The sequence below is a fragment of the Mustela lutreola genome, chromosome 2, assembly GCF_030435805.1.
Source record: "Mustela lutreola isolate mMusLut2 chromosome 2, mMusLut2.pri, whole genome shotgun sequence".
Lineage (NCBI taxonomy): Eukaryota > Metazoa > Chordata > Mammalia > Carnivora > Mustelidae > Mustela > Mustela lutreola.
The window spans coordinates 4,763,079-4,788,358 of record NC_081291.1 but is presented as its reverse complement, the minus strand read 5'-3'; the positions used below and the strand labels follow the sequence as shown (position 1 = coordinate 4,788,358).

Here is a 25,280-nt window from a genome sequence, read left to right as displayed (position 1 = left end):
AGTGTCGTCATCACTACTCTGATGATTAAGTCCAGGGCAGAGTAAGGGGCACTCATAGCTAATATAAGCGCTGACACCACAAAGCAACAACTTGGCATTCCTGCATTTGCAGTCCACGAGTTACCTGCTCCTTCTAAGGATCCCTGCCAGTCAACAAGTCCCACAGACCCAAACTCCTGACATCCCCATTCATTATCACCAAAATTGTTTTGCTCCTTCATCATTTTAGATTTTTTTAAAGTTTTATGTACTTATTTATCAGAGAGAGAACAAATAAGGAAAAGAGCACAGGCGGGGGGAACGGCAGGCAGAGGGAAGCAGACTCCCTGCCAAGCAGGAGCCCAATGCGGGACTTGATCCCAAGACTCTGGGATCATGACTTGAGCCAAAGGCAGATGCACCACCGAATGAGCCACCTAGGCATCCCTACTTCATCATTGTAGAGGGAATAGAGCACTGTTTTTAAGCATACCAACTCTGGAGCCCAAATGCTTGGATTTAAAAATCTGGCTTTGCTAATTATTGACTGCATGGCCTTGGAAGACTTACTTAATCTCTTTGCACCCATGTTTTCTCCTTCAGAAAAAGATGCACTGGACCACAGCTAAGGAAGCCCACATTTGTTCTTCAAAACATTGTCCCTCATTCATAGATTTTTTTATCATTATGTTCAGTTAGCCAACATATAGTACATCATTAATTTTTGATGTAGTGATCAGTGATTCATTAGTTGTGCTTAACACCCAGTGCTCATCTCTCTCATTCATAGATTTGGACAGTGACCAAAACTTGAAAGACATGACGAAAACCACAACATAGGCCATAAATAAGACCAGTACAAACTGACACCTGAAGAAAGGGAAATAACACAACAGACAGGAAGGCTCCATCTCATGGCTCAGGCCTCAGCACAAATATCACCCCCTCCAAGAGGTCTTCCCTGACTTCCCCGTCCAACATAACTCCCAGTTACTCTCTTCTTTTGTGGCACTCCCACTGCCTGAAATGCTTTTGTGTAGTTATTATTTGGGACAGCATAGCCTAGTAATGAACAATGAGGCATACGACTCTGGAGCCAGATTTCTGGCTCTACCCCTTGTGAGCTAAGTAGTCTTGGGCAAGTCATCTAATCTCTTTTGCCTCAGTTTCCTCCTTTGTAAAATGGGGCTACTAGTCACCCAGTATTTGGAGGCATTTTGTGAAGTTATTTGAGGAACTTAAAATGTTGCTAGGTGGGTGGTTACTGTTATGGCCAGTGGCTTCTTTTCTGCCTGTCCCTCCCATGAGGATGTCAGCCAAGCAAGAATTGCTTGTTTACCACTGCTCTCCCCTCCATGCCTACAAAGGGACCTGGCACATAGTAGGTGCTCAGGAAATACATGTCAAATCAATGACTATAAAGAAAGTCTGCCCTGACAAAGGGAATTCCCTGTGCTCTGTGATTTTTGTCAAGGGCCCCACAGTGAAGGTGTTGGCAGTGTCCAACCTAGAATTGGGGTCTCTGGCTGGACACCCCATGGCCTTCCCTCTTCCCTTGAGTATACATCCAGTGCAGGCTTCCCTAAACCCTCCCATCACCATTCAGCCCCACACTTACCCCAGAAGAGGAGCAAGCTGGAGCTCCCCATGGTGCCGTGTTTCTCTCATTCGAAGAGGGAACCTCTTCTATGGTCTTGAGATTTTCAGTAAACAGAACATGTGGGAAGAAGGGAGAGGTGGAGTCAGAATTGCTCAATGCCACCAGAGCAAGACAGCACTTTTTGCTGAATTGCTGCTGGATGAGGACAGCATGGCAAACCCCTAATTTTTTCTTTCCACCATGGTGAAGAAAAATTGGTCTGGCTGATGTGTCACTGTGTTCTCTCTCTCTCCAATCACTCTCCTTCCCTCCATTCTTGCTTCTCTTTCCCCAGCAGCACCCCCCTCTTGACCATCTTTCATTGCCCCCAACTATAAATAAACTACTATAATTTGTCTATAATGAAGCAAATCCCACTCAAAGGTCTCCTTCCAGAACACCTCACACAAATAACCACCACAGCCATCATGGACCAGGTGCTATGCTAGACACATTGCCAATAAAATTTAATTTCATCACATCACATCAATATCATCAAGTAAGGATTATGACCCCCACCTATTTTACAAAAAATAATAATAATAAAGTTAAAGAGGAAACTGAGGCGTGGAGAGGGGCTAGGACTTGTCCAAGGTTACTTGGAGTCAAGATTTGAATCCAGGAATCTCTGGCTCCAAGGTCTAGCACTTGAAATATCCCATCTGCCTTCAGCTGTCCTACATCTGACTACAGCACAGCAACACTCCACCACATTCCCAGCCCTAACACACCTGCATACACAATCTCACAAACATGAAGGTCTAGTAATGCCTTGGCCGGCATTTCCAGGAGCAGATGCTGAGAACAGGATTCTAGTGAAAGTCGTTTATCAGGAAGGTGACCTCAGAGGGGTGGGCAGTGAGATGGGGATGGTAAAGGGTCCCAGGTGGCCATGTCATCTAGGAAGTTGCACTAGAGCTCAATCTCCCTGGGCAACTCTGAAAGGCAGCTCAGAGAAATCTTCAGTTACCCCAGCAGAGGGGCAAGGGAGCTGGGGTATCTATCCCCCAGCTACTGCCCATCACGCATTGAGGTTCACATCAACCCACAGCACCTTGGGCCTGGCCTCCAAGCAGGGAGAATGGGCATAACCCGAGTGTAAACCTGTTGATAACAAAATGCAGCAGCTGATAGATATCAGTCTAGTGTATCCCAAGGGGTTGAGGGTCACAGGTGTGTGTAGGCACCAAAAGCATCTGCCACAAGCTAAAAATGAGACACAAAGATTAGCCCCAACTTCTTGGGAAGAAAAGTCCCCAAGTGTTTCTACACCCTCCCTTTTGCTCTGTGCAAAACAAAATACCCACCTTGCAGTTATGATCATTGAAGAAGATTCATCAGTGGTCCCCCACTGTGTGCATCAAGGGACCCTACATGGTGAGGTTGCAGTTAAGAGTCAGCACAAAAACATAGCAAATTCCACCAAGAAAGAGGATAAACAAAAGCTGTGTTGTGTTAAGGAGAAGCACTGGAGGATACACAGACTTTAGAACCAGATCACAAGAGGTTTCTATCCCATCTCCTCCACTTCCTAGTCATGTGTGGTCCTGGCAAGTTCTTAATCTCTCTGTGTCTCCGCATTCCCATTTGTAAATTGGGTCCAATAATAACAGGTCTACTTCATGGGGCTGATGTGAACCTCTGAGGAGGGGACATATATGGTGTGCCTAGTACAGAGTCTGGGATGCAGGAAAAGCTCTGAGGTTGGCTCTTATGGCCACAGGAGATGGAATCAGACCTAGGATCAGATCCTGATTTTGCAAGATATTCTCAAAGTGACCTTGGAAAGTAACTTGCCTCTCTGGGCCTCAGTTTCTTTATCTGGAGAATAAGGATACCAACAGGCCATGTCCCAGAGCATCACTGTGGAGGGGATTCCATAATGTGGGGTAATGTTGCCAACTGGGGCAACTTCTGGGATTTTTAGTTTCTTCCATAATCTTTGTTTTGTGCATCCAAGGTGTGGACACTAAAGGCAGACAAATAAATGTAGTGGTTTTAACTTCATCCACAAATTCCTTGGTACTCTTCTCTTCAGGAAGAGGGGCCTAATCCTCCTCTACTTGAGGGTGTGCTAGACTTGGGGAACAGGAAAAGGAGAGTATGACACTGGGCCATCTGAGACATCTGAGGTTTGGAGGGTCACTGTGACTTCCTGCTTGCCCTCTCCTTCTGAGATCATTCACCAGAGGGAACCCACAACCATGTTGTAAGGACACTCTGCAGCACTGTGGAGAAGCCCACATGAGGAGGAACTGAGGTCTATGGTCGATGGCTTGACTGTGACTTCATGGGGTGTGTGTGTTGGGGGACTTGATCCAGAACCACCCAACTGAGCCACCTCTAGATTCCTGACCCTCAGAAACTGTAGGAAAATAAAACCTGGTTCTAAAACTGTAGTTTTTGACTACTCAGTTTTGGAGTGGTAGAATAGGCAGCAAGAGACAACTGGTCTACCTAGAAGCCATTTTCCCCATCACCAAAATGAAGACAACACCAGCTTTATAGGGATTGAGGTTTAATGTAATAAAAAACACAAAATCCTGCCTGACACAGATTAAATGCTTGATAATATTCATTGTCATTATGTTATTCTTTTGCTATGCTAAGTTGTCCTGGTTACTCACAGAAGGCCTGGTACCAGCAATGACTAAACTGGAAAAGCCAACAAAGATCATTTCATGCAGAACGGTCTAATGTGCATGAGTTTGGACTTGATCTTCAGGGCACCAGAGGGGATTTCAGCAAGGGAGTGAGGGTCATGCTGGGTTTTACAACAGCTGTGCCCTGGCCCAAGTGGGAGCCATGGAGAAGGGTCGGGCTGCATCCTGAGGGAGAGAAAAGCATGGTGGTCTGATCTAGGGCAAGGGCTGTGGAGATAGAAGGGAGTTTAGGAAGCAGGGCAAGCAGAAATGGGGAAAAGTTTGGTGAGTGGAGAGTCTGACATGTGACTTCCCCGCCCCCCCCACCACAAAATACCACAAACAGCCATTTAAAATAACACAAACCCATTACACTATAGATCCAGAAGTCAGAGTCCCAAGTGAGTCTTGGGGGACTGAAGTCAAGACGTCAACAGAGCTGTATGCCTTCTGGAGGCTCCAGGGGAAATCCATTCCTTGTCCTTTCCAGCTTCCGGGGGCCCCTTTGTCTGTCTTCATAGCCAGTTGTGTAGCATCTTCCTGTCTCCCTCCCTCTCTCCTTCAATCTCCCTGTCTCCCTCCTCTCTGACCCTCTTCCCTCCCTTTTAAAAACAATACCCATGATTACATTAGACTCACTCAAATAATCCAGAATTTCTTCATCTTAAGATCCTTAACTTAATCAATCTGCGAAGCCCTGTTTACCATGTAAGGTCACACATTCACAGGTTCCAGGGATGTGGATGTGGACACCTTGGTACGGAGGTATTGGGGGAGCCTCATAATCCTACCTAAACATGGGTCTGGGGTCCTGGTCAGGGGTGGAGGATCAGGAGATGCCTGTTACCCTTTATTAAACCCCAAACAGTTAGCCAAGGCTATAAAATCTGCACTTCAGAGGTCCTGCCAGTCAGAGGGCAGGCCTAGAGGGAGAAGAGGAAGGACGGAATAGAGGAAATGGGTTTGCTAGCCACGTGGCTTGGTAAGCCTGACCCCTTGTGTCTTTCTCAGCAAAGGGGAAAATAAGGGACACTCAAGTTTGAAGAAATCAGCCTGGAGGAGTCCAAGAGGTATTTGGCAGGGCTACTCTGGACAGCCCCACCCAACTTGACCATGTTCCTCCTGCACTCTAAATCCTCCCATGGCTCCCCATTTTCCTCAAAATGAACTTCAGTCTCATTAATATGGCACTCAAGACCCTGCCTAGTCTTACACTGGTCTCCCCTGCTGGCCTCACTTCTCCCCTTCCCCCCTGAACCATAGTCATCCTCTACCAACTGAGGGCCCCATAATGGATGCTGTTGATACCCTACAGTCACCCTTTAGCAGGTGGAGGACCCATCACCCAGCTGCTGTGAGCATTGCCTGATAAGAGCTCACAGCTTCCCCTTCCCCAGAGCCTGTACAAACCCTCAGACCCAGCCCAGCTAGTAACCCAAGAGGTTACTAGCCCTAGAGGTTACTAACCCAGAGCTGCAAGAGGCCAGCGCCGTGGTGAGATCAACTCATGGTGGTAGTAGGCTCAGTTCCCCCATGGGATCAGGCTGAGGCTAATTGCATCTGAGATCACCTCCTCGTTTAGTTCTTTTTCTCTGTCCCACCCGGCTTCCTTCACCCTGCCTTTGCTAAACACCCGCCCAGCAAACCCTGGACACAAGAATCCACAAGGCAGGGTCCAAGCTCCCAGACCCCGACCAAGGGCTAATTATATTAACAGTTTTTCTAAACAGGTGTGCCAGAAAGTGGAGGAGAGGCAGTAATGTATCTTCCAGGCCAACAAGGGGCTTTTCCATTTACTTTTTTTATTGTGTTCTGTTAGCCAACATAGAGCACATCATTAGTTTTGACGTAGTGTTGACCTACTCGTTAGTTGCGTATAACACCCAGGGCTCATCACGTCATGTGCTCTCCTTTTTGCCCATCACCAAGTTATTCCATTCCCCCACGTATATCCTTTTTCTCAAATCCTTGGATTGTTTCCCGGAGTCCAGAGCCTCTCATGGCTTGTCTCCCTCTCTTATTTCTTCCCACTCCATTTTCCCTCCCTTCCCCTGTGGTCCTCTGCGCTATTAAGAAATCACTTTAAGATGGAAAAATGGGGGCGCCTGGGTGGCTCAGCGGGTTAAAGCCTCTGCTTTCGGCTCAGATCATGATCTCAGGATCCTGGGATCGAGCCCCGCATCAGGCTCTCTGCTCCGCGAGGAGCCTGCTTCCCCTTCTCTCTCTCTGCAGACCTCTCTGCCTACTTGTGATCTCTGCTTGTCAAAGAAATAAATAAAACCTTTTTAAAAAAGAAAAAAGGATGGAAAAAACAAAGCAAGCCTCTCTGTAGCTCTTACCGAAAGTTGTGTTCAGGGTAACTTTCGGACGGGGAGATTGGGAAGTGACTATCCACGGAGTCCACAGCCATTCCCAACAGTGACTCTCCACCCAGTCCAGACATAATCCCCAGCTTTATGGAGTGAAGGGCATGGTGGTGAGGTCACAGGGTAGTTGCCTAAAGTGGGGCCGTCTGTGAGCCAGAGAATCTCTACTGGTTGTCAAAAGAGTGGGCTTCTGTGCATCCCTTAAGGGAAGATCAGAACAAGCCTTCCCACTTCCCAGTCAGAGCATACATTAGCCACCATGCCGCCTGGAACACATAGTCCCCAGGAAGGTCAGCACACAGGCTGGAGCCAGACGGAGAACCGGAGACAGAGTCTGTGTTGTCAGTGCTCCCACAAAGTGATATCGGAAGGATAGGATTCCTGGTCTAAGTAGGGCACTGACCAACAGAATCAATGCTGGCTGGGAACCTCAGACAAGATCCAGGGACTATTTCTGATGGCAGCCACTAAGCCTTCAGCAGCTGGATCGTAGGATATCTTAGGGAAAGGCTAGATATGCAGTTGGCTGGGAATCATGACTCCTTGCCAACTAGAATGGAAATAATTCCCTATCTTCTTAAGCTTAAGGTGTACGATGTGTTGATTTAATACGTTTATCTATTGCAATCTGATGGTCACCAGAGCATAAGCTAATACCTCTATCATGTCACATAATTGTCAAATTTTGTTTCTGATGAGAACATTTAAGATCTAGCATCTTTGCAACTTCCAAGTATATAATACAGTACTGTTACCTATGACCACCCTACTGTGCACTAGATCCCCAGAACTCCCTCCTCTCCTAACTGCAAGTGTGCACTCTTTGGCCAATATCTCCCCATTTCCCCCACACCCTTACTCCTGGTAGTGGCCATCCTATTCTGTTTCTACACATTCCCCTTTTCTTAGATTTCACATATAAATGACACCATGCAGCATTAGTCTTTCTCTGTCAGATTTCCGTCACTTAATGCCCTCAAGGTCCACCCATATTATTACAAATGACAGGATTTTCTTCTTTCTTGTAGCTAAATAATATTCCAGTGTGTATGTGTGTGAGTGTATGCGTGTGTGTGTGTGTGTGTGTGTGTGTGTGACATGTTCTTTATCCATTCATCCATTGGTGGACACTTACATTGTTTCCATGTCCAGGCTGTTGTGAGCAACCCTGAAATGGACATGGAGGTGCAGATTATCTTTTTGATATCCAGGTTTGGTTTCATATGGCTGTATACCCTGAAGCAGGATCACTGGACCCTAGAGTGTTTGTCCAAGAGAAATAGAAGCGTACATCCATAAAAGGACTCACACACAAATGTCCGCAGCTGCCGAATGCTGGGCAGAGTTCAGACATTCAGGGACAGGTGCTATGTCTCCATGATGAAGGCAAGACCTACTAGGACCTTCATGCCTCATGGTATGGATGAATCTCAAAGACTTTATGCTGAGGGAAAGAAGCCAGACATAAAGGACACACAAGAGTAAATACTAGACGAATTCTGTATTAGAATTCTCCAGAGAGAATTCTCCAGAGAAGCAACAGGAGAGGGATCCCAAGGAATTGGCTTTCCTGATTGTGGGAGCTGTCAAGTCCAAGATCTATAGGTTAAGCCAGCAGGCTGGGGACCCAGGTAAGAGTTGATGCTGCCATCTTGAGTCCAAAGGTTGGAAATTCAAGAAACTCCAGATTTCTATGTTCCAGTCTGGAAGCAGAATTCTTTCTTCCTTCGGAAACCCCACTTTTTGTTCATAAGGTCTGCAACTGATTAAATGATACCCATCCACATTATGGAGAGTCATCAGCTTCTCTTAAAGGTCACTGATGTCCATGTTAATCACATCTTTAAAATACCTTCACAGAAGCATCTGGACTTGGGTTTGGCTATACCAACTGATCACCAGCCTCCAGCCAAGCAGACATATAAAATTAACCATCACACAGTCCAACAACAGGAAATTTTGGAAAATACTGAAGCAAGATGTCAGAAGAGTAGGGGACCTCTCTTCATCTGGTTCCCTAAATTTAGATAGATAACTATCAAATCATTCTGAGTGCCTATGAATTCATCCTGAGATGTAAGAAAAGAATTGCTAAAATTCTACAAATAAAAAAGTGACCACTTTTTGCAAGCTAGGAGGTGTGGAGACATGAATCTGAGGGTATATATCAGAAGATAATTGGTGGTGGGAGGGAGCCTCCATAAAGCAGCTACCAGAAAGTGATATAGCCCCAGAGTACAAAACCAGAACCTTTAGAAATCTGCTCCAGTGAGTGACATCCCTACCTGAAAAGTGTTCGGGGGGTGAAACCAAGCAAAATCCTTGGTGGGACAGTGTGGTCCCAGGATTACCGGGGTCACAGAAAGAATGGAGATGCCTCAGTGGGCTGAGCTCCCAAGCATTGCAGTGTGAAACCAGTTAGGGTCAGTAAGCCTGGGAGGGGGTTCTCAGCTCAGTTTGTCATAAACCACAGACCACAGCATGATGCATGGTCGCTCTCTTGCAGGGCCCTGAAAAGGACAGGAGAGCAGCAGACCTCTGCCTTTCCCTAGGAGGGACAGCACAGGAGCTCATGTGACCAGGCAACCACTCACAGTGTGGGTGTAGTACAAAGGACAGGGACCCTCTGCCTTCCCCCAAGAGGCTTGCTGCCAGTGCACCGCAGGAGAGTGGAGAGTTTGGTACACAAAAGTGAAGACGCTTGTGCCTGAGGCTTTGCTGAAGAGAGGGGATTGTGGGGCTCGAGATTGTGGTGCAGCCATTTTTGTTTTCATCCTCTAGAGAGGTGGAAGGCCTGCAGGGGGAAGACCCCTGAGAATTGGCACAGCAGACCCCACCCAGAAGACCTCTTGAAACAAGGGGGGAACGCCAAGTTTATAGAGCACACAGGACTGCAAACTCCAGGGCTCGGGTAAAAGAATATATAGAATTCAAGGGTTTTTTTTCTCGTGATGTGTTTATCTTTCCGTTTAAAATTTTCTCTTTCTTTTTTGTTAAGATTTCATTTATTTATTTGACAGAGAGAGACACAGCGTGAGAGGGAACACAAGCAGGGGGAGTGGGAGAGGAGAAGCAGGCTCCCCACTGAGCAGAGAGCCTGATGTATCAGGGCTCCATCCTGGGACTCTGACTCCCAGATCATGATCTGAGCTGAAGGAAGACACTTAATGACTGAGCCACCCAGCACGCCCCCCATTCTTTTTTCCCTTTTCAACTAGTTTCTTATTTTATCAACTCTTTGTTTTTAAGTGTTTTTTTAACTTGCATTTTTTGCATTTACCTTTTATAGATATATTCGTCATTTTTGGCTTCCTTTCACTGTATTCAGTTTTATTTTTGTATGTATGTAAGTTTTGCTTTCTTTACAATGTTGGGATTTAGTGTCTTCTAACAAACAGACCAAAACATACCTGGGACCAAATGGATCACGATGTTTTGTCCACCTGGGAGTCTGGGAGATTACATTCTCCCCCCTCCCTTTTAGTTTCTTTTTCTTTTCTTTGTTGGTTCCTCTTTAGATTTGTCTGTGGTGTGTTTTGCTTGAGTCGTGGCTGATATTTTTTATTTTTGCTCTCTTGTTCTCTCTCCTCTGGGGAAAATGACCAGGAGGAGGAGTTCACGACAAAAGAAAGGACCAGAGGTAATACTGTCCCCCACAGATCTAACTGACATGGGTGTAAGTAAAATACTGGAGCTGCAACTGGGGCTAACAATTCTACAGTCACTAGCTGGGCTTGAAAAAAGACACAAAAGACACCTGAGAATCACTTAGTGCAGAAGTGAAATCTAATCAGACCAGCTTAAATTCAATGCTCTAACAGCTGGAGTAAATGAGGGAGAAAAAAGAGAATGTGATGCAGAAAATGACAAGTGGATGGAAAGGAAGGAAGCTGAGGAAAAGAGAGAAAAACAAGTATGGAGGCTTCAAGAAATCAATGCTGCCATAAAATGAAATCGTATTGGAATTATTGGAATCCCCAAGGAGAAGAGAGAGAGAGAGAGAGAGAGAGGGTATAGTTGAGGAAATAATAACTGAGGACTTTCCTCATCTGAGGAAGGAAAGAGGCCTTCAAGTCCAGGGGATAGAGAGGACCCCCCAAAGTCAATAAAAATAGATCAACACCCCAACATTTAATAGTGAAGCTGGTGAATTTCAGAGATAAAGAGAAAATCCTGAAAGCAGCCAGACACAACAGGTTCTTAACCTAAAGGGGTGGGAACATTAGACTTAGAGAAGACCTATCCACAGAGATCTGGCTGTCCAGAAAGGGTTGGCATGATATATTCAGGGTAATAAATGAGAATAACATGCAGCCAAGAATACTTGAACCAACAAGGCTGTCATTCAGAATGGAAGGAGAGACAAAGAGCTTCCAGGACAGACAGAAACTGGAAGAATATGTGACCACTAAGCCATCCCTGTGAGAAATATTAAGGGGGATCCTGTAAGGGAAGACAGAGCCCAAGAGTAACATAGACCAGAAAGAAACAGACACAATCTGCAGAAACAGAAATTTTACAAGCACTAAATAGCACTAATATTCAATAGCACTAAATTCATGTTTTTCAATAGTTACTCTGAATGTAAATGGGCTAAATGCCCCAATCAAAAGACACAGAGCATCAGGTTGGATTTTTTTAAAAAGGGGGGGGGGGGACGCCTGGGTGGCTCAGTGGGTTAAACCTCTGCCTTCAGCTCAGGTCATGATCTCAGGGTCCTGGGATGGAGCCCCACTTCAGGCTCTCTGCTCAGCAGGGAGCCTGCTTCCTTTCCTCTCTCTCTCTCTGCCTGCCTCTCTGCCTACTTGTGATCTGTCTGTCAAATAAATAAATAAAATCTTAAAAAAAAAAGTAAGACCCATCCATATGCTGTCTACAAGACACTCATTTTAGACCTAAAGACACCTCCATACTGAAAGTGAGAGAGTGGGAAACCATTTATCATGTTAATGGACTTCAAAAGAAAGCTAGGGTAGCAATCCTCATATCAGACAAATTAGATTTAAAACCAAGACTGCAGTAAGGGATGAAGAGGGACACTATATCACACTTAAAGGGTGTATCTAACAAGAAGATCTAACAATTATAAATATTTATGCGCCTAACTGGGAAGCAGCCAATTACATCAACCAATTAATAACCAAATTAAAGAAATATATTGACAATAATACCATGATAGTAGGGGACTTCAACATTCCACTCACAGCATGGACAGATCATCTAAGCAGAAGACCAATAAAGAAACAAGGGCTTTGAATGACACACTGGACCAGATGCACTTCACAGTTATATACAGAACACTCCATCCTAAAGCAAAAGAACACACATTATTCTCGAGTGCATATGGAGCATTCTCCAGAATAGATCATATACTGGGTCACAAATCAAGTCTCAACTGGTACCACAAGACTGAGAATGTTCCCTGCATATTTTCAGACCTCAATTCTTGGAAACTTGAACTCAATCACAAGAGGAAATTTGGAAGAAACTCAAACACTTGGAGGCTGAGGAGCATCCTGCTAAAGAATGAATGGGTCAACCAGGAAATTAAAGAAGAATTTTAAAAATTCATGCAAACTAATGAAAATGAAAACACAACTGTTCAAAACCTTTGGGTTAGAGCAAAGATGGTCCTAAGAGGGATGTACATAGTAATACAAGTCTATCCCCAAAACTTAGAGAAGTCTCAAATACACAAGCTAAACCTACACCTAAAGGAGTTGGAGAAATAACAGCAAATAAGGCCTAAATCAAGGAGGAGAAGAGAAGTTATAAAGATTAGAGCAGAACTCAATGAAATAGAAGCCAGAAGAGCAGTAGAACAGATAAATGAAACTAGAATTTGGTTCTTTGAAAGAATTAATAAGATCAATAAACCTCTGGTCAGACTTACCCAAAAGAAAAGAGAAAGGATCCAAATTAATAAAATCATGAATGAAAAGGGATAGATCAGGACTAATACCAAGGAAACAGAAACAATTGTTAAAAATTCTTATCAGCAAATATATACCAACAAATTATGCAATCTGGAAGAAATAGATACATTCCAGGAAGCTTATAAACTGTGGGTGCATTCCGGGAAACTTATAAATGGAAACAGGAAGAAATAGACAATCTGAACAGACCAATAACCAGCAAGGAAATTGAAGCAATCATCAAAAATCTCCCAAAAAAAAAAAAAAAAACAAGAGCCCAGTGCCAGACGGCTTCCCAGGGGAATTCTACCAAACATTTAAAGAAGAATTAATTCCTATTCTCCTGAAACTGTTCCAAAGAAAAGAAATGGAAGGGAAACTTCCTAACTCATTTTATGAGGCCAGCATCACCTTGATCCCCAAACCAGACAAAGACCCCATTAAAAAGGAGAATTAGATCAATATTATTGATGAATACAGACACGAAAATTCTCACCAAAATACTAGCCAATAAGATCCAACAATACATTAAAAGGATTATTCACCACGACCAAGTGAGATTTATCCCTGGGCTGCAAGGTTGGTTCAACATTTGCAAATCAATCAATATGATACAATACATTAATAAAAGAAAAAACAAGAACCATATGATCCTCTTGATAGGTGCTGAAAAAGCATTTGACAAAGTACGGCATCCTTTCTTCATCAAAACTCTTCGCAGTGGAGGGATAGAGGGTGCTTGCTTCAGTATCATCGAAGCCATCTATGAAAAACCCACTGTGAATATCATTCTCAATGGGAAAAAACTGAGAGCTTTTCTGCTAAGGTCAGGAGCACAGCAGGGATGTCCATTATCACCACTGCTATTCAACATAGTACTAGAAGTCCTAGGCTCAGCAATCAGACAACAAAAAGAAATAAAAGGCATCCAAATTGTCAAAGAAGAAGTCAAACTCCCACACTTTACAGATAATGTGATACTTTATGTGGGAAACCCAAAAGACTCCACTCCAAAACTGCTAGAACTCATACAGGAATTCATTAAAGTGTCAGGATATAAAATCAATGCATAGAAGTCAGTTACATTTCTATACACTAACAGCAAGACAGAAGAAAAAGAAATTAAGGAGTCGATCCCATTTACAATTGCACTCAAAACCACAAGATACCTAGGAATAAACCTAACCAAAGAGGCAAAGAATCTGTACTCAGAAAACTATAGAACACTCATGAAAGAAATTGAGGAAAACACGAAGAAATGGAAAACATTCCATGCTCATGGATTGGAAGAACAAATATTGTTAAAATGTCTATGCTACCTAGACTGATATACACATTTAATGCAATCCCTATCAAAATACCATCAACTTTTTTTCACAGAAATGAAACAAATAATCTTACAATTTGTATGGAACCGGAAAAGACCCCAAATAGCCAGAGGAATGTTGAAAAAGAAAGCCAAAGTTGGTGGCATCACAATTCCAGACTTCAAGCTCTATTACAAAGCTGTCATCATCAAGACAGTGTGGTACTGACACAAAAACAGACACATAGATCAATGTAACAGAATAGAGAGCCCAGAAATGGACCCTCAACTCTATGGTCAACTAATCTTCCACAAAGCAGGAAAGACTGGAAAAAAAAACCCAAACAGTATTTATTATTTTTTCACCACACCCAGTGCTCCATGCAATCCGTGCCCTCTATAGTACCTACCACCTGGTAACCCAACCTCCCACCCCTCCGCCATTTCAAACCCCTCAGACTGTTTTTCAGAGTCCATAGTCTCTCATGGTTCACCTCCCCTTCCAATTTCCCCCAGCTCCCTTCTCCTCTCTAACTCCACATGTCCTCCATGCTATTTGTTATGCTCCACAAATAAGTGAAATCAAATGATAATTGACTCTCTCTGCTTGACTTATTTCATTCAGCTTAATCTCTTCCAGTCATGTCCATGTTGCTACAAAAGTTGGGTATTCATCCTTTCTGATGGAGGCATAATACTCCATAGTGTATATGGACCACATTTTCCTTATCCATTCGTCCGTTGAAGGGCATCTTGGTTCTTTCCACAGTTTGGCGACCGTGGCCATTGCTGCTGTAAACATTGGGGTACAGATGGCCCTTCTTTTCACGACATCTGTATCTTTGGGGTAAATACCCAGTAGTGCAATGGCAGGGTCATAAGGAAGCTCTATTTTTAATTTATTGAGGAATCTCCACACTGTTCTCCAAAGAGCCTGCACCAACTTGCATTCCCACCAACAGTGGAAGAGGGTTCCCCTTTCTCCACATCCCCTCCAACACATGTTGTTTCCTGTCTTGTTAATTTTGGCCATTCTAACTGGTGTAAGGTGATATCTCAATGTGGTTTTAATTTGAATCTCCCTGAGGGCTAGTGATGATGAACATTTTTTCATGTGTCTGATAGCCATTTGTATGTCTTCATTGGAGAAGTGTCTGTTCATATCTTCTTCCCATTTTTTGATATGATTGTCTGTTTTGTGTGTGTTGAGTTTGAGGAGTTCATTATAGATCCTGGATATCAACCTTTTGTCTGTACTGTCATTTGCAAATATCTCCTCCCATTCTGTAGGTTGCCTCTTTGTTTTGTTGACTGTTTCCTTTGCTGTGCAGAAGTTTTTTATTTTGATGAAGTCCCAAAAGTTTATTTTTGCTTTTGTTTCCTTTGCCTTTGGAGACATATCTTGAAAGAAGTTGCTGTGGCTGATATCGAAGAGATTATTGCCTATGTTCTCCTGTAGGATTCTGATGGATTCCTGTCTCACGTTGAGGTCTTTTATCCATTTTGAGTTTATCTTTGTGTACAGTGTAAGAGAATGGTTGAGTTTCATTCTTCTACATATAGCTGCCCAGTTTTCCCAGCACCATTTATTGAAGAGGCTGTCTTTTTTCCACTGTATATTTTTTCCTGTTTTTTCGAAGATTAATTGACCATAGAGTTGAGGGTCCATATCTGGGCTCTCTACTCTGTTCCACTGGTCTAAATGTCTGTTTTTATGCCAGTACCATGCTGTCTTGGTGATCACAGCTTTGTAGTAAAGCTTGAAATCAGGTAACGTGATGCCCCCAGTTTTATTTTTGTTTTTCAACATTTCCTTAGCGATTCGGGGTCTCTTCTGATTCCATACAAATTTTTGGATTGTTTGCTCCAGCTCTTTGAAGAATACCAGTGGAATTTTGATCAGAATGGCATTAAAAGTATAGATTGCTCTAGGCAGTATAGACATTTTAACAATGTTTATTCTTCCGATCCAAAAGCATGGAATGGTCTTCCATCTTTTAGTGTCTTTTTCAATTTCTTTCATGAGTGTTCTGTAGTTCCTTGAGTACAGATCCTTTACCTCTTTGGTTAGGTTTATTCCCAGGTATCTTATGGTTCTTGGTGCTAGTAAATGGAATCTTGGGGTCCTGGGATCGAGCCCCGCATCAGGCTCTCTGCTTAGCAAGGAGCCTGCTTCCCTCTCTCTCTCTGCCTGCCTCTCTGCCTACTTGTGATCTCTTTCTGTCAAATAAATAAATAAGTCTTTTTAAAATTTTAATTAATTAAAAAAAAAAAAACCTTGAAACTACTGGGGCGTCTGGGTGGCTCAGTTGGTTAGGCGACTGCCTTCAGCTCAGGTCGTGATCCTGGAGTCCTGGGATCAAGTCCCACATCAGGCTCCCTGCTCAGCAGACTCCCTACTGACCTCTCTCCTCTCGTGTTCTCTCTCTCTCTCTCTCTCTCTCTCTCAAATAAATAAATAAATCTTAAAAAAAAAAAAGCTTGAAACTATAAAAAAAAAAAAAAGATAAAATTAAGACCACAGAAAAGAAAGTTCTGGAAAATTCTAGTTGGTGGGTGGGAGGGGGGCAAATCCGTGGTTGCCTAGAGCCAGGAGTGGAGAGAGAGAGGGAAACAGAGGGCTCGAGGAAATTTGGGGAGATGATGGAAATGTTCTGTATCTTGCTTGCAGCAGAGGCTTTAAAACTCATCAGATTTTACACTGTGAAAGGAAGCACTTTATTCTACATAAATCACCGCTTGATAGAGTTAAGACTGATTGCAGTATAAAAGGTACCCAGCATTCCACGAAATGATTTTGTTGTGTATCTATAGAAAGGAACCCTATTATTCTATGCTATATAAAGCGACAGAAGGACATGCGTCTTGAGTTTCTCCAGGGAAGTGAGGTCCCTTACATTTGTTTTCATATAGAGCCGATCCCATGTCACAGCGATGAATACATTTGGCCTATCCAGTTGGAAAACAATCTAAATCTTACTTCCTTTTAAAAATCAACCATAAAACCACCAAACAGGCAAGTTTCTCTTTGAACTGATCAGAAACATTTCTTGCGAATCCCTCCTCCTCAACAACTAGAGCTTGGGTGCTCTGTTGGCAACTCTGGTGGCAACGCAGGATTTGCTTTTCCACCCCCCTTGGCATGCGAGGATGGAAAAGCAAGTATCAGACCTGCTTGCTCACACGGACACCTGTGGGCCTGGTATCCCCCAAGGGGCAGAAGCAACACCTGGAAGTGCTGTTACCCACCCTGGACCTCATTCGGATCCTGCCCCGTTTGGGCCTCGCCCAAAAGAGGATATGGAAGGGCAGAAGTTTTGAGAGGGTTATAATGAGCCATTATATTTCTTCCCCAAATGCAGGGTCCCAGAGCCCAGGCAAACAGGGGACAGAATTTGAAGGAAGTGAATCTCCAAGAATGTCAGAATTGATGGCGTAAGAAAACTGGTGAAAAGGGTTGTTGTTGTTGTTGTTTTTCCCTCGCCGGACGCCAGTGATTCTGTACAGTTGCATCTGTGCAAAGGTGCCTGTTGGACACCCTGGGAGTGGGTCTGTATCTTCCCAGGTGGGGTCACCTTTTTCTAATTTTCAGAAAGACTTCTGGCAGGCCATTGGGGGCTACCAAAGGAAGCTCTTGGAAGGGATTCTAATTTTTATGATTTAAAAAAAAATTCTTGATCTCACCAAGCTCATTCTTCAGACCTCAATAGAGTGATGTTGAAAGAGAGAGAAACCTGTCCCATACCTGACTTCATTGCCTGAAACTCCACTATTAGTCATTCCTTTGGATAAAAGCATTTCTCTAGGTATTTGCCCCCAAAATATAGATGTAGTTAAAGGAAGGGGACATGCACCCCAGTGTTCATAGCAGCAATGTCCACAATAGCCAAACTGTTGGAGGAGCTGGGGTGTCCTTCAACAGATGAATGCATAAAGAAGATGTGGTTCATATACAAAGGAATATTACGCAGCCATCAGAAAGGATGAATACCCATCTTTTGCATCGACGTGGATGAAACTGGAGGGGATTATGCTAAGTGAAACGAGTCAAGCGGAGAAAGACAATTATCATATGTTTTCATTCGTATGTGGAGCATAAAGAATAGCCCAGAGGACCACAGGGGAAGGGAGGGAAAACTGAATGGGAAGAAGTCAGAGAGGGAGACAAACCATGAATGACAGACTCTGGACTCTGGGAAACAAATTGAAGGTTTCCAGAGCGGGGGAGGGGTTGGGGGCATGGGGTAACCCGGTGATGGGTGTTACGGAGGACATGTGGTGTGATGAGCACTGGGTGTTATACGCAACTACTGAATCGTTAGACACTACATCAAAAACTGACGAGGTACCGCATATCGGCTAGTTGAACATTAAAAAAAAGAAGAAGAAGACGGAAAAAAAAAAAAAAAAAAGCATTTCTCTTCCAGAAAATGCAAGGTTGACCGACTCAACGGGCTTCTGAGAGTCTTTGCGCCTGCCTGCTTCCTCTGCCCAAAATACATATTCGCTCCCACTTTCCATGATGCGCTCTCTCCGTGAATTCCGGCTCAGCACAGACGGGAGGGAGGCCTTGCCCTGGCCACCCAGTCAAGAACAATCCCCGCCCCCATCAAGACACTGGGGGGCGCTACGCAGCATTATTTCCCCCCACAGAGCTGACCTCCAAACTTAAACTGAGCCCACATCTTGGCTCAGCTTTTTTCTCCTCCCCCTTCCTGCTTTCGGAGGCCACTGTGGCCCGGGTGGAAGGGGGAAGATTCAGATCCCATAGGGCTCTGTGGGCCGTCCTAGAGACCCAGCCTGACGCCTGGCCTGTCTGATGTCTACCGGGGCTTTTCCCCGAGTGGATCAGGAATGGGGACCACTGTGGGGGCAAGGGGGTGATAATGCAAGGATTTGGGATCCGACACGCCAGGTGTATTCATACCGTGGAAATTGGCACGTGCTCTGCCAGCATCCACTGATTAAAGCCCCTGACTCCGTGTCCCCTCCCCCACCCCCATCTCCTGCAGCCTGAAGCTCAAACCCTTCAAGCTGACTTGCAGCCTGGTCTTCGGGGACCTCTGCGTGCTGAAGCCAAGTCAGCCACTAGAGGGCAGCACATACCCTCCGACGGGCACCTGAGGACACAGTGGGGTGTGGATCTTCGGTGACCTGGGACCCCAACCTCCAACACCAGGGAAACTCGGCTTTCTGGGCCCCTGAGGAAAGGCCGACCTCGAGTAAAGAGTCCCCACGTAATATGGGACACTCCATGAAAATCTGCTGCAGGAAGAAACCCTGGGAAGTGAGAGATACGTTAATGTCCTTGACACGGGTGATGAAGTCACAGGTGAATACAGTGTCCCCGAAGTCATTGTGACATATATGTTCAACATGTACAGCTCTTTAGGTATTGATCATACCTCAACAAATCAGTTTTAAAGATTTTATTTATTTATTTGACAGAGACAGATCAGGAGGAGACAGAGAGACAGGCAGAGAGAGAGGGGGAAGCAGGCTCCCCCCTGAGCTCCATCCCAGGACTCTGGGATCATGACCTGAGCTGAAGGCAGAGGCTTAACCCACTGACCCACCCAGCCGCCCTCAACCAACTAGTTTTAAAAAGAAAAAAGGAAATCTGCCCCGTGCCTGACTTCACTGAACTTCCACCATTAGAGAGCTATTCCTTTAGATTAAACATTTCTCCTCCAGAAGATACAAGGTACTGACTCAACAGCTCAAGTGCAAGCCTCTGGAAGGGATGACAGAAATGGGAAGGGCCTTCTGACCGCAGTAAAAGGCTCTGGCTAGAGCCCCCTCTACCCTCAATATGTTTCACCATCTTCTAAGTGTATAAACATGAACTTATTCTCTCCAAGACCCGAGAACCCAACTCTGCTTCTCCTGCTTGCCCTGTCCCAGCCTGGAAGCTGGGAGTGCTTGTATCCAGGAAGACCCTGAGACTAAGACCTGCGTGGGACCTCTACATGGGTCCTTCCCTGTGGTTTCGGGTGAATGACTAAGGGTGTCATAGGGTTGTGTGATGATGCTGGTTGGCTGCAAAGTCAAAAGCACCAGGAGACCTTTCTGGTGCCCAAACCTGGGCTCATAAAGTCAGGCTTGTGAACAAGCACACACACACATACAAACACCCCAAACACACAGACACACACAGAGATACACACAGAGACACACACATGCACATGCAAACATACATATACACATATGCACAGACACACACATGGGCATACATGCAGACATACAGAGACACAAGCACACACAGAGACACACATATGAGCATTCGTGCTCATACACACACTCACAAACACATACATTGATACACAGACAGGCACACACAGACACACAGAGATACACACAGAGACACACACATGCACATGCAAACATACATGTTTGCATATGCACACACATGGACATACATGCAGGCACACAGAGACAAGTGCACACACGGAGAGACACATATGTGCACTCATGCACATACACACAAACATACAGAGATACACAGGCACACACAGAGATACACAGGGACACACACATGCACACATAAACATACATATATGCATATGCACACACACATGGACATACATGCACACAGAGAGAGACACACATACGCACACTCGTGCACATACACACATTCCACACAAACACATATAGAGATACACACACACACACACACACAGTGATACACACACAGAAACATGAATGCACACACAAACGTATGCACAGACACACACATGGACATACATGCAGGCAAACAGAGACACGTGCACACACAGAGACACACATACGTGCACTTGTGCACATACACACACAAACACATACAGAGATACACAGACACACGCATGCACACGCATGCACACACAAACATACATATACGCATATGCACATGCACACACATGGACATACATGCACACACAGAGAGACACATACGCACACTTGTGCACATACACACACTACACAAACGCATACAGAGATACACAGACAGGCACACACACAGACACACAGAGATACACACACAGACATACACACATGTGCACGGAAACGCACAAGCTCCCCCACACACACTCCTTTCTCTGCTCTCTCCTGCTCTCTTCCCCCAGCCAGGACCCGGGTCCGCAGAGGGGGTTGGCGCACTACTGCTACCGTCCACCAGAGGGCAAGCTTGGCTTAAACTTGGGGCCATCTGCCGCGGCCATGTCCCGGGTTTGGTCTTCGCCTTCCAGAAAGGTTTCAGTCTCATTCAGGGGCTGCCTGTCTGCTGGTTGGAAGCCGGCCTCCACCAGCTTCCCCACGTGCGGATGTCTTCATCCGAGCTGATGAGTTCCCAGCACTGGGCGTTCATGAGCGGGTGGATGTGAGGGTGTGTGTGTGACCGTCCACTTCCCGGACTCCCTGCTGTGCGGGGAGGTAGCCTTGTAGGCGTCCTGGGTGTGTCCCTGTGCCTGGCGGAGTCGCCGGTATGGGTCTCCGCGCCTGTGCGGACCAGCTTCGTTTGCGCACATGGGTGCCCACAGGCGGGGGGTGGCCTGTGGAAAGACGGCGTTGGTGTTTCTGTATCTGTGTGTTTCTGTTCACTTCTCCGTCTGTTCTGGATGACTTTGCAGGAGGAGTGTTTGGGTCCCGGGTCTGTTGGTCTTTGGCAACACGGGGAGTGTTCCTATGTCTGTGTGTCTCCAGCGCTGCCTGCCTGCACTTGGGCAAATACCTCGTGTGCCATGTCCATCTGCGTCCACGTGCCAGGTTCTGCGGGGGCGTCTTGGGCCATTTGTGTGTATTTGGGGTCCGTGCTTCTTCGTGACCATCTGTGTGCACGTCTGTCCTGTTGTGGGGCATTTCTTTGTGACCGCCGTCGCATACACATGATGTATGTGTTATGGGTTGAATCGCGTCCCCCCAAAATACACATGTTGAAAATCTCCAGTGCCTCGGAATGCGATCTTATTTGGAAATAGGGTCTTGGTGGACAAAATGAATTAAACTGAGGTCACACTGGAAGTAGGGTGGGCCCTTCATCCAGGACGAAAGTCCTGACAAGAAAGAGACGTGTGTACAGACACGCACACAGGGAGGACAGCATGTGAATGCTGGACTGTGGCACGGGCTGAGGAACCACCGGAAGCTCGGGGAGGCACCGGGAACAGATCCTTCTCTGGCTTCTCCAGACTGAGCACAGCCTTGCCAGCCCCTCGGTGCTGGGCTTCTGCTCCAGAATGGAGACAGTAAATGTCTGTTGTTGAAGCCACCAATCTGTGGTCCTTTGTTACCGCAGTATAAGCAAGCTAATACAGGGTGTGTGTGTGTGTGTGTGTGTGTGCGCGCGCACGTACGCGTACATACACACACGCATGTGTGCATGCATTTCCAGGCAGCCAACACAATGGATAGCCAGCATCAGAGAACAAGTTAGGGCTCTGGGGGGCTGCTACATGCTCCTTGGACTCTGTGCCAGTGGAGGAGGTGAAAGCTGTGCCCTTGAACCCAACTCCCCAGCCAACAGCAGGCCTCTCCAGAGCTCATCTGGGGCCTTCATCATCTCCACCACACCAGCAAGAAGTGGCCCCCTCCATCAGGTGTCTTCAGGATGCCAGTCACAGCCTCTCCCTTCCGGCCCCTCTGAGGGACACATAAGAAGGCAGGTCTTGCGCTGGGCCTGACCTGGGCTCAGTCTGACAGTTACTCCAGCCCCCCTCTCTCCCACCCTTTCTAAGAAAACGAAACCCCTTGCAGTCCCCAGAACCCACAAAGTACACCCTCACTTCCATCTCCTCCTAAAAAAAAAAAAAAGTCCCTGCTTGTTTCTTAAATACTCTAGCTCATTGATCAGGTAGGTACCACCTGATGTTTCCTCCTCCAAGAAGCCCTCCCTGGTCATCTCAACCCAACCCTGGTTAGGTATGTCTCTTTCCCCATAGCCCCTTGCTTCCCTTAACCTGAAGCTCATCGCTGCAGGTCATGATCACCTAGTTGATTGGTTCACATGGCACGAGGCCGGTGGACGAGTTTGCAGGCTGCCGCACACCGGGCAGCTTACACAACACTTACTATCTCACGGAGGCCAGAGGTCCAAGACCAAATGTCGGTTGGGTTGGTTCTTCCTGAGGCTGCTCTCCTTGGTTCACAGATGATCGGTGAGTGTCCCCATACTTGTAAGGACACCAGTCACATCAGGTTAGGGCCCCCCCAACCTTATTTTAATTTAATCACCACTAGAAAGACTTGATCTCCAAATGCAGTCACATTCTGTGGTCCCGATTAGGACTTCAACCCATGAATTTGGAAGGGAGGCAGGTCAGCCCGTAACAGCTGATATTATCAAGTGCTTATCGCAAACACGAGTGAATGAATCAGCGCTGAACGATACCATGTTCTCTCCCGTGGACTCTGGCTTTGTTCCAAGTAGTCACAGCTCTCTCTGTTTGAGAATTAAACATTCCTGCCCTGTTGATGTTACTCTTAGCCATTCATCCTGCTTTAGCCATCGAAACGCAAGAGGAAGTGGTGTGCTATTCTCTGGAAGAAACTTGGAGAGTCACAGAGCTGTCCTGTCGTCTCTCCTTTGGTTCTGCCATGAGCCTGGCATGTCTCAAACAGTGCGACTTCTGCAGTGTCTTCTCCTTCCAGAAACTTCTTCGGCACAGCTGAAGCTAATCCAGGAAGGAGTTTGTATGACCCTGAGATTGGAGAGAAGCAAGTGGCAGCAGCGACACTTAGCCTAAGGCGACTGATGACAGCTTGCACCCTAAAGATGCCCAAGTCTGGGGTGAGAGCCCAAGACATGGCTGGGGTCAAAGTTCAGCCGGGGACTGGAGGATGGTGATGCTCAGGACCTTCAAGAACAAGTCCATGACCTCTATCTCAGCAGCACCATTGAATTAGACAGCCGGGTAGCCTCCTTAGGCCTTCGGTAAATTCATGGCATGACTCAGGGGGCAGTTCTGGGGGAGGGCAGAGGACCCCTTGTAATCTCTGACCTCTGTGACTCCAACACACCCCTCCAGCTTCAAAGATGGGAAATATGGGAGTCCAGGTTGTGCGCCTGGCCTGGTGTGTGCAGGTGCTGTCTGGGCCCTGGCGTCCTTGGGTTGAGGGCAGAACCACGAGGTTCCCGCCAGCCGCTAGAGCAATGGTTAAGAGGGTGACTTTGCACTTAATTCCCAGACAACTCAGCACCCTCGGGTGGGGAATTTCTCATCTTTCTCTAGTTCAGAGAGGTGATGTCACTTTCCCAGAACATTACATCTAATCTTACGGGAGCAAAGCTGACCTTAGGATCTTCCCGGAGCTGTGGCCATGATGCTCTTCTGCCCATGATGCTGGTTGTGAGATGGTGTTGGACAGTGTTACCATGGCACATGCTTGACATGGGGCTGCCTCAGCTATTAGTGTTTGTGGAGGGGGCGGGTAATATTGAGAAATACTAACTCTTTTCCCCCAAAGTAACATATAGCCCATGGCCCTTCCCTAGACCTGGCTATCAACTTTCTGCCTCCAATGGGTTATTTCTACAACCTGCAGGAGAGTTACAGGAAGGAACAGCTTTTTGGCTTTTGAACTTCAAACACCTTTCAGAGATTTTGCATATTGGCTTTTGAGCTGCAAAAATCTAAGCCCCAAAGAATTCCCAATAAAAATATGCCCATACTGGGTGCCAGGGGCTGAAGCGAGGAGGAGATGAGGAGCTGTTGCTTCATGGGGACAGGGTGTCTGTTTTGCAAGATGAAAAATTCTGGAGACTTGTTGCACAACCAATATACGTCACACTACTTACTGGTCCATTCACGTGAAACTGGTGAGGATGGTGCGTCTTATGCTGTGTATATTGGGCCACATTTTTAAAAAAATTAAATCTATTAAGTAAAAAGAAAAAAATCTAGTCATGTATGTAGAAGAGAATGGATCAGACTGAAGCAAATTTTCCTACAATGAGATAGGTCATGGCTCTCCAAAGGTGGAGGCAAAGAGAGGAGTCCAGAGAAACATCCTGTGTCCTTTCCTCACACTCCAGTTTAGATAACTTCAGGGTGATATGAGAAAAAGGTTTCCTGGAGCCCTAGGGACCCTAGGATATAGCAAATTCTGCAAAGGCTCCCCACACCCTGCATAGGGCAATATCCATTGGGTAGAGATGGCTGCAAAGGGGTATGCATGCAGTTCCTCTGTACTTAGAGATAATGCAGCAGAACTTGTCAGCACCCCCAGGCACCCACTGACAATATGCAACAGGTCCACGGTTTCAGAAATGCCTGTGGTTCTCCAGCCACCAGATACAAGCAATTCTCGAGTAATGACTGATGGAAGTTGGTGAACACGTACTGCAGCTCCCTTGGACTTCAACTGCAAGGAATGTTCTAGGTGGATTTCCAGGGGTTCCCAAGAATGAGCCCCTGTTGCCTGCAGTTGTCACCTGCTCATCAGTGCTCCCTTTACTGGCTC

At 45.9% G+C, this 25,280-nt stretch overlaps 1 protein-coding gene across 3 annotated transcripts in view; it reads right to left on the bottom strand.

The window, feature by feature from the left end:
- ADGRE1 (adhesion G protein-coupled receptor E1) overlaps window positions 1-1,672 on the bottom strand; it is a 47,465-nt gene extending 45,793 nt beyond the window's left edge. For 2 of the 3 annotated variants that reach the window (XR_009350565.1, XM_059159705.1), the window contains exon 1: window positions 1,598-1,667. Coding sequence is in view for 2 of the 3 variants with exons in the window: in XM_059159705.1 (XP_059015688.1) it covers window positions 1,598-1,628 (31 nt within the window). In the remaining variant the exon portion in view is untranslated. Of the gene's footprint in view, window positions 1-1,597 lie in introns of all 3 variants that reach the window. The other variant, XM_059159704.1, reaches the window with a different exon arrangement.
- Window positions 1,673-25,280: the final 23,608 nt, after the last annotated feature.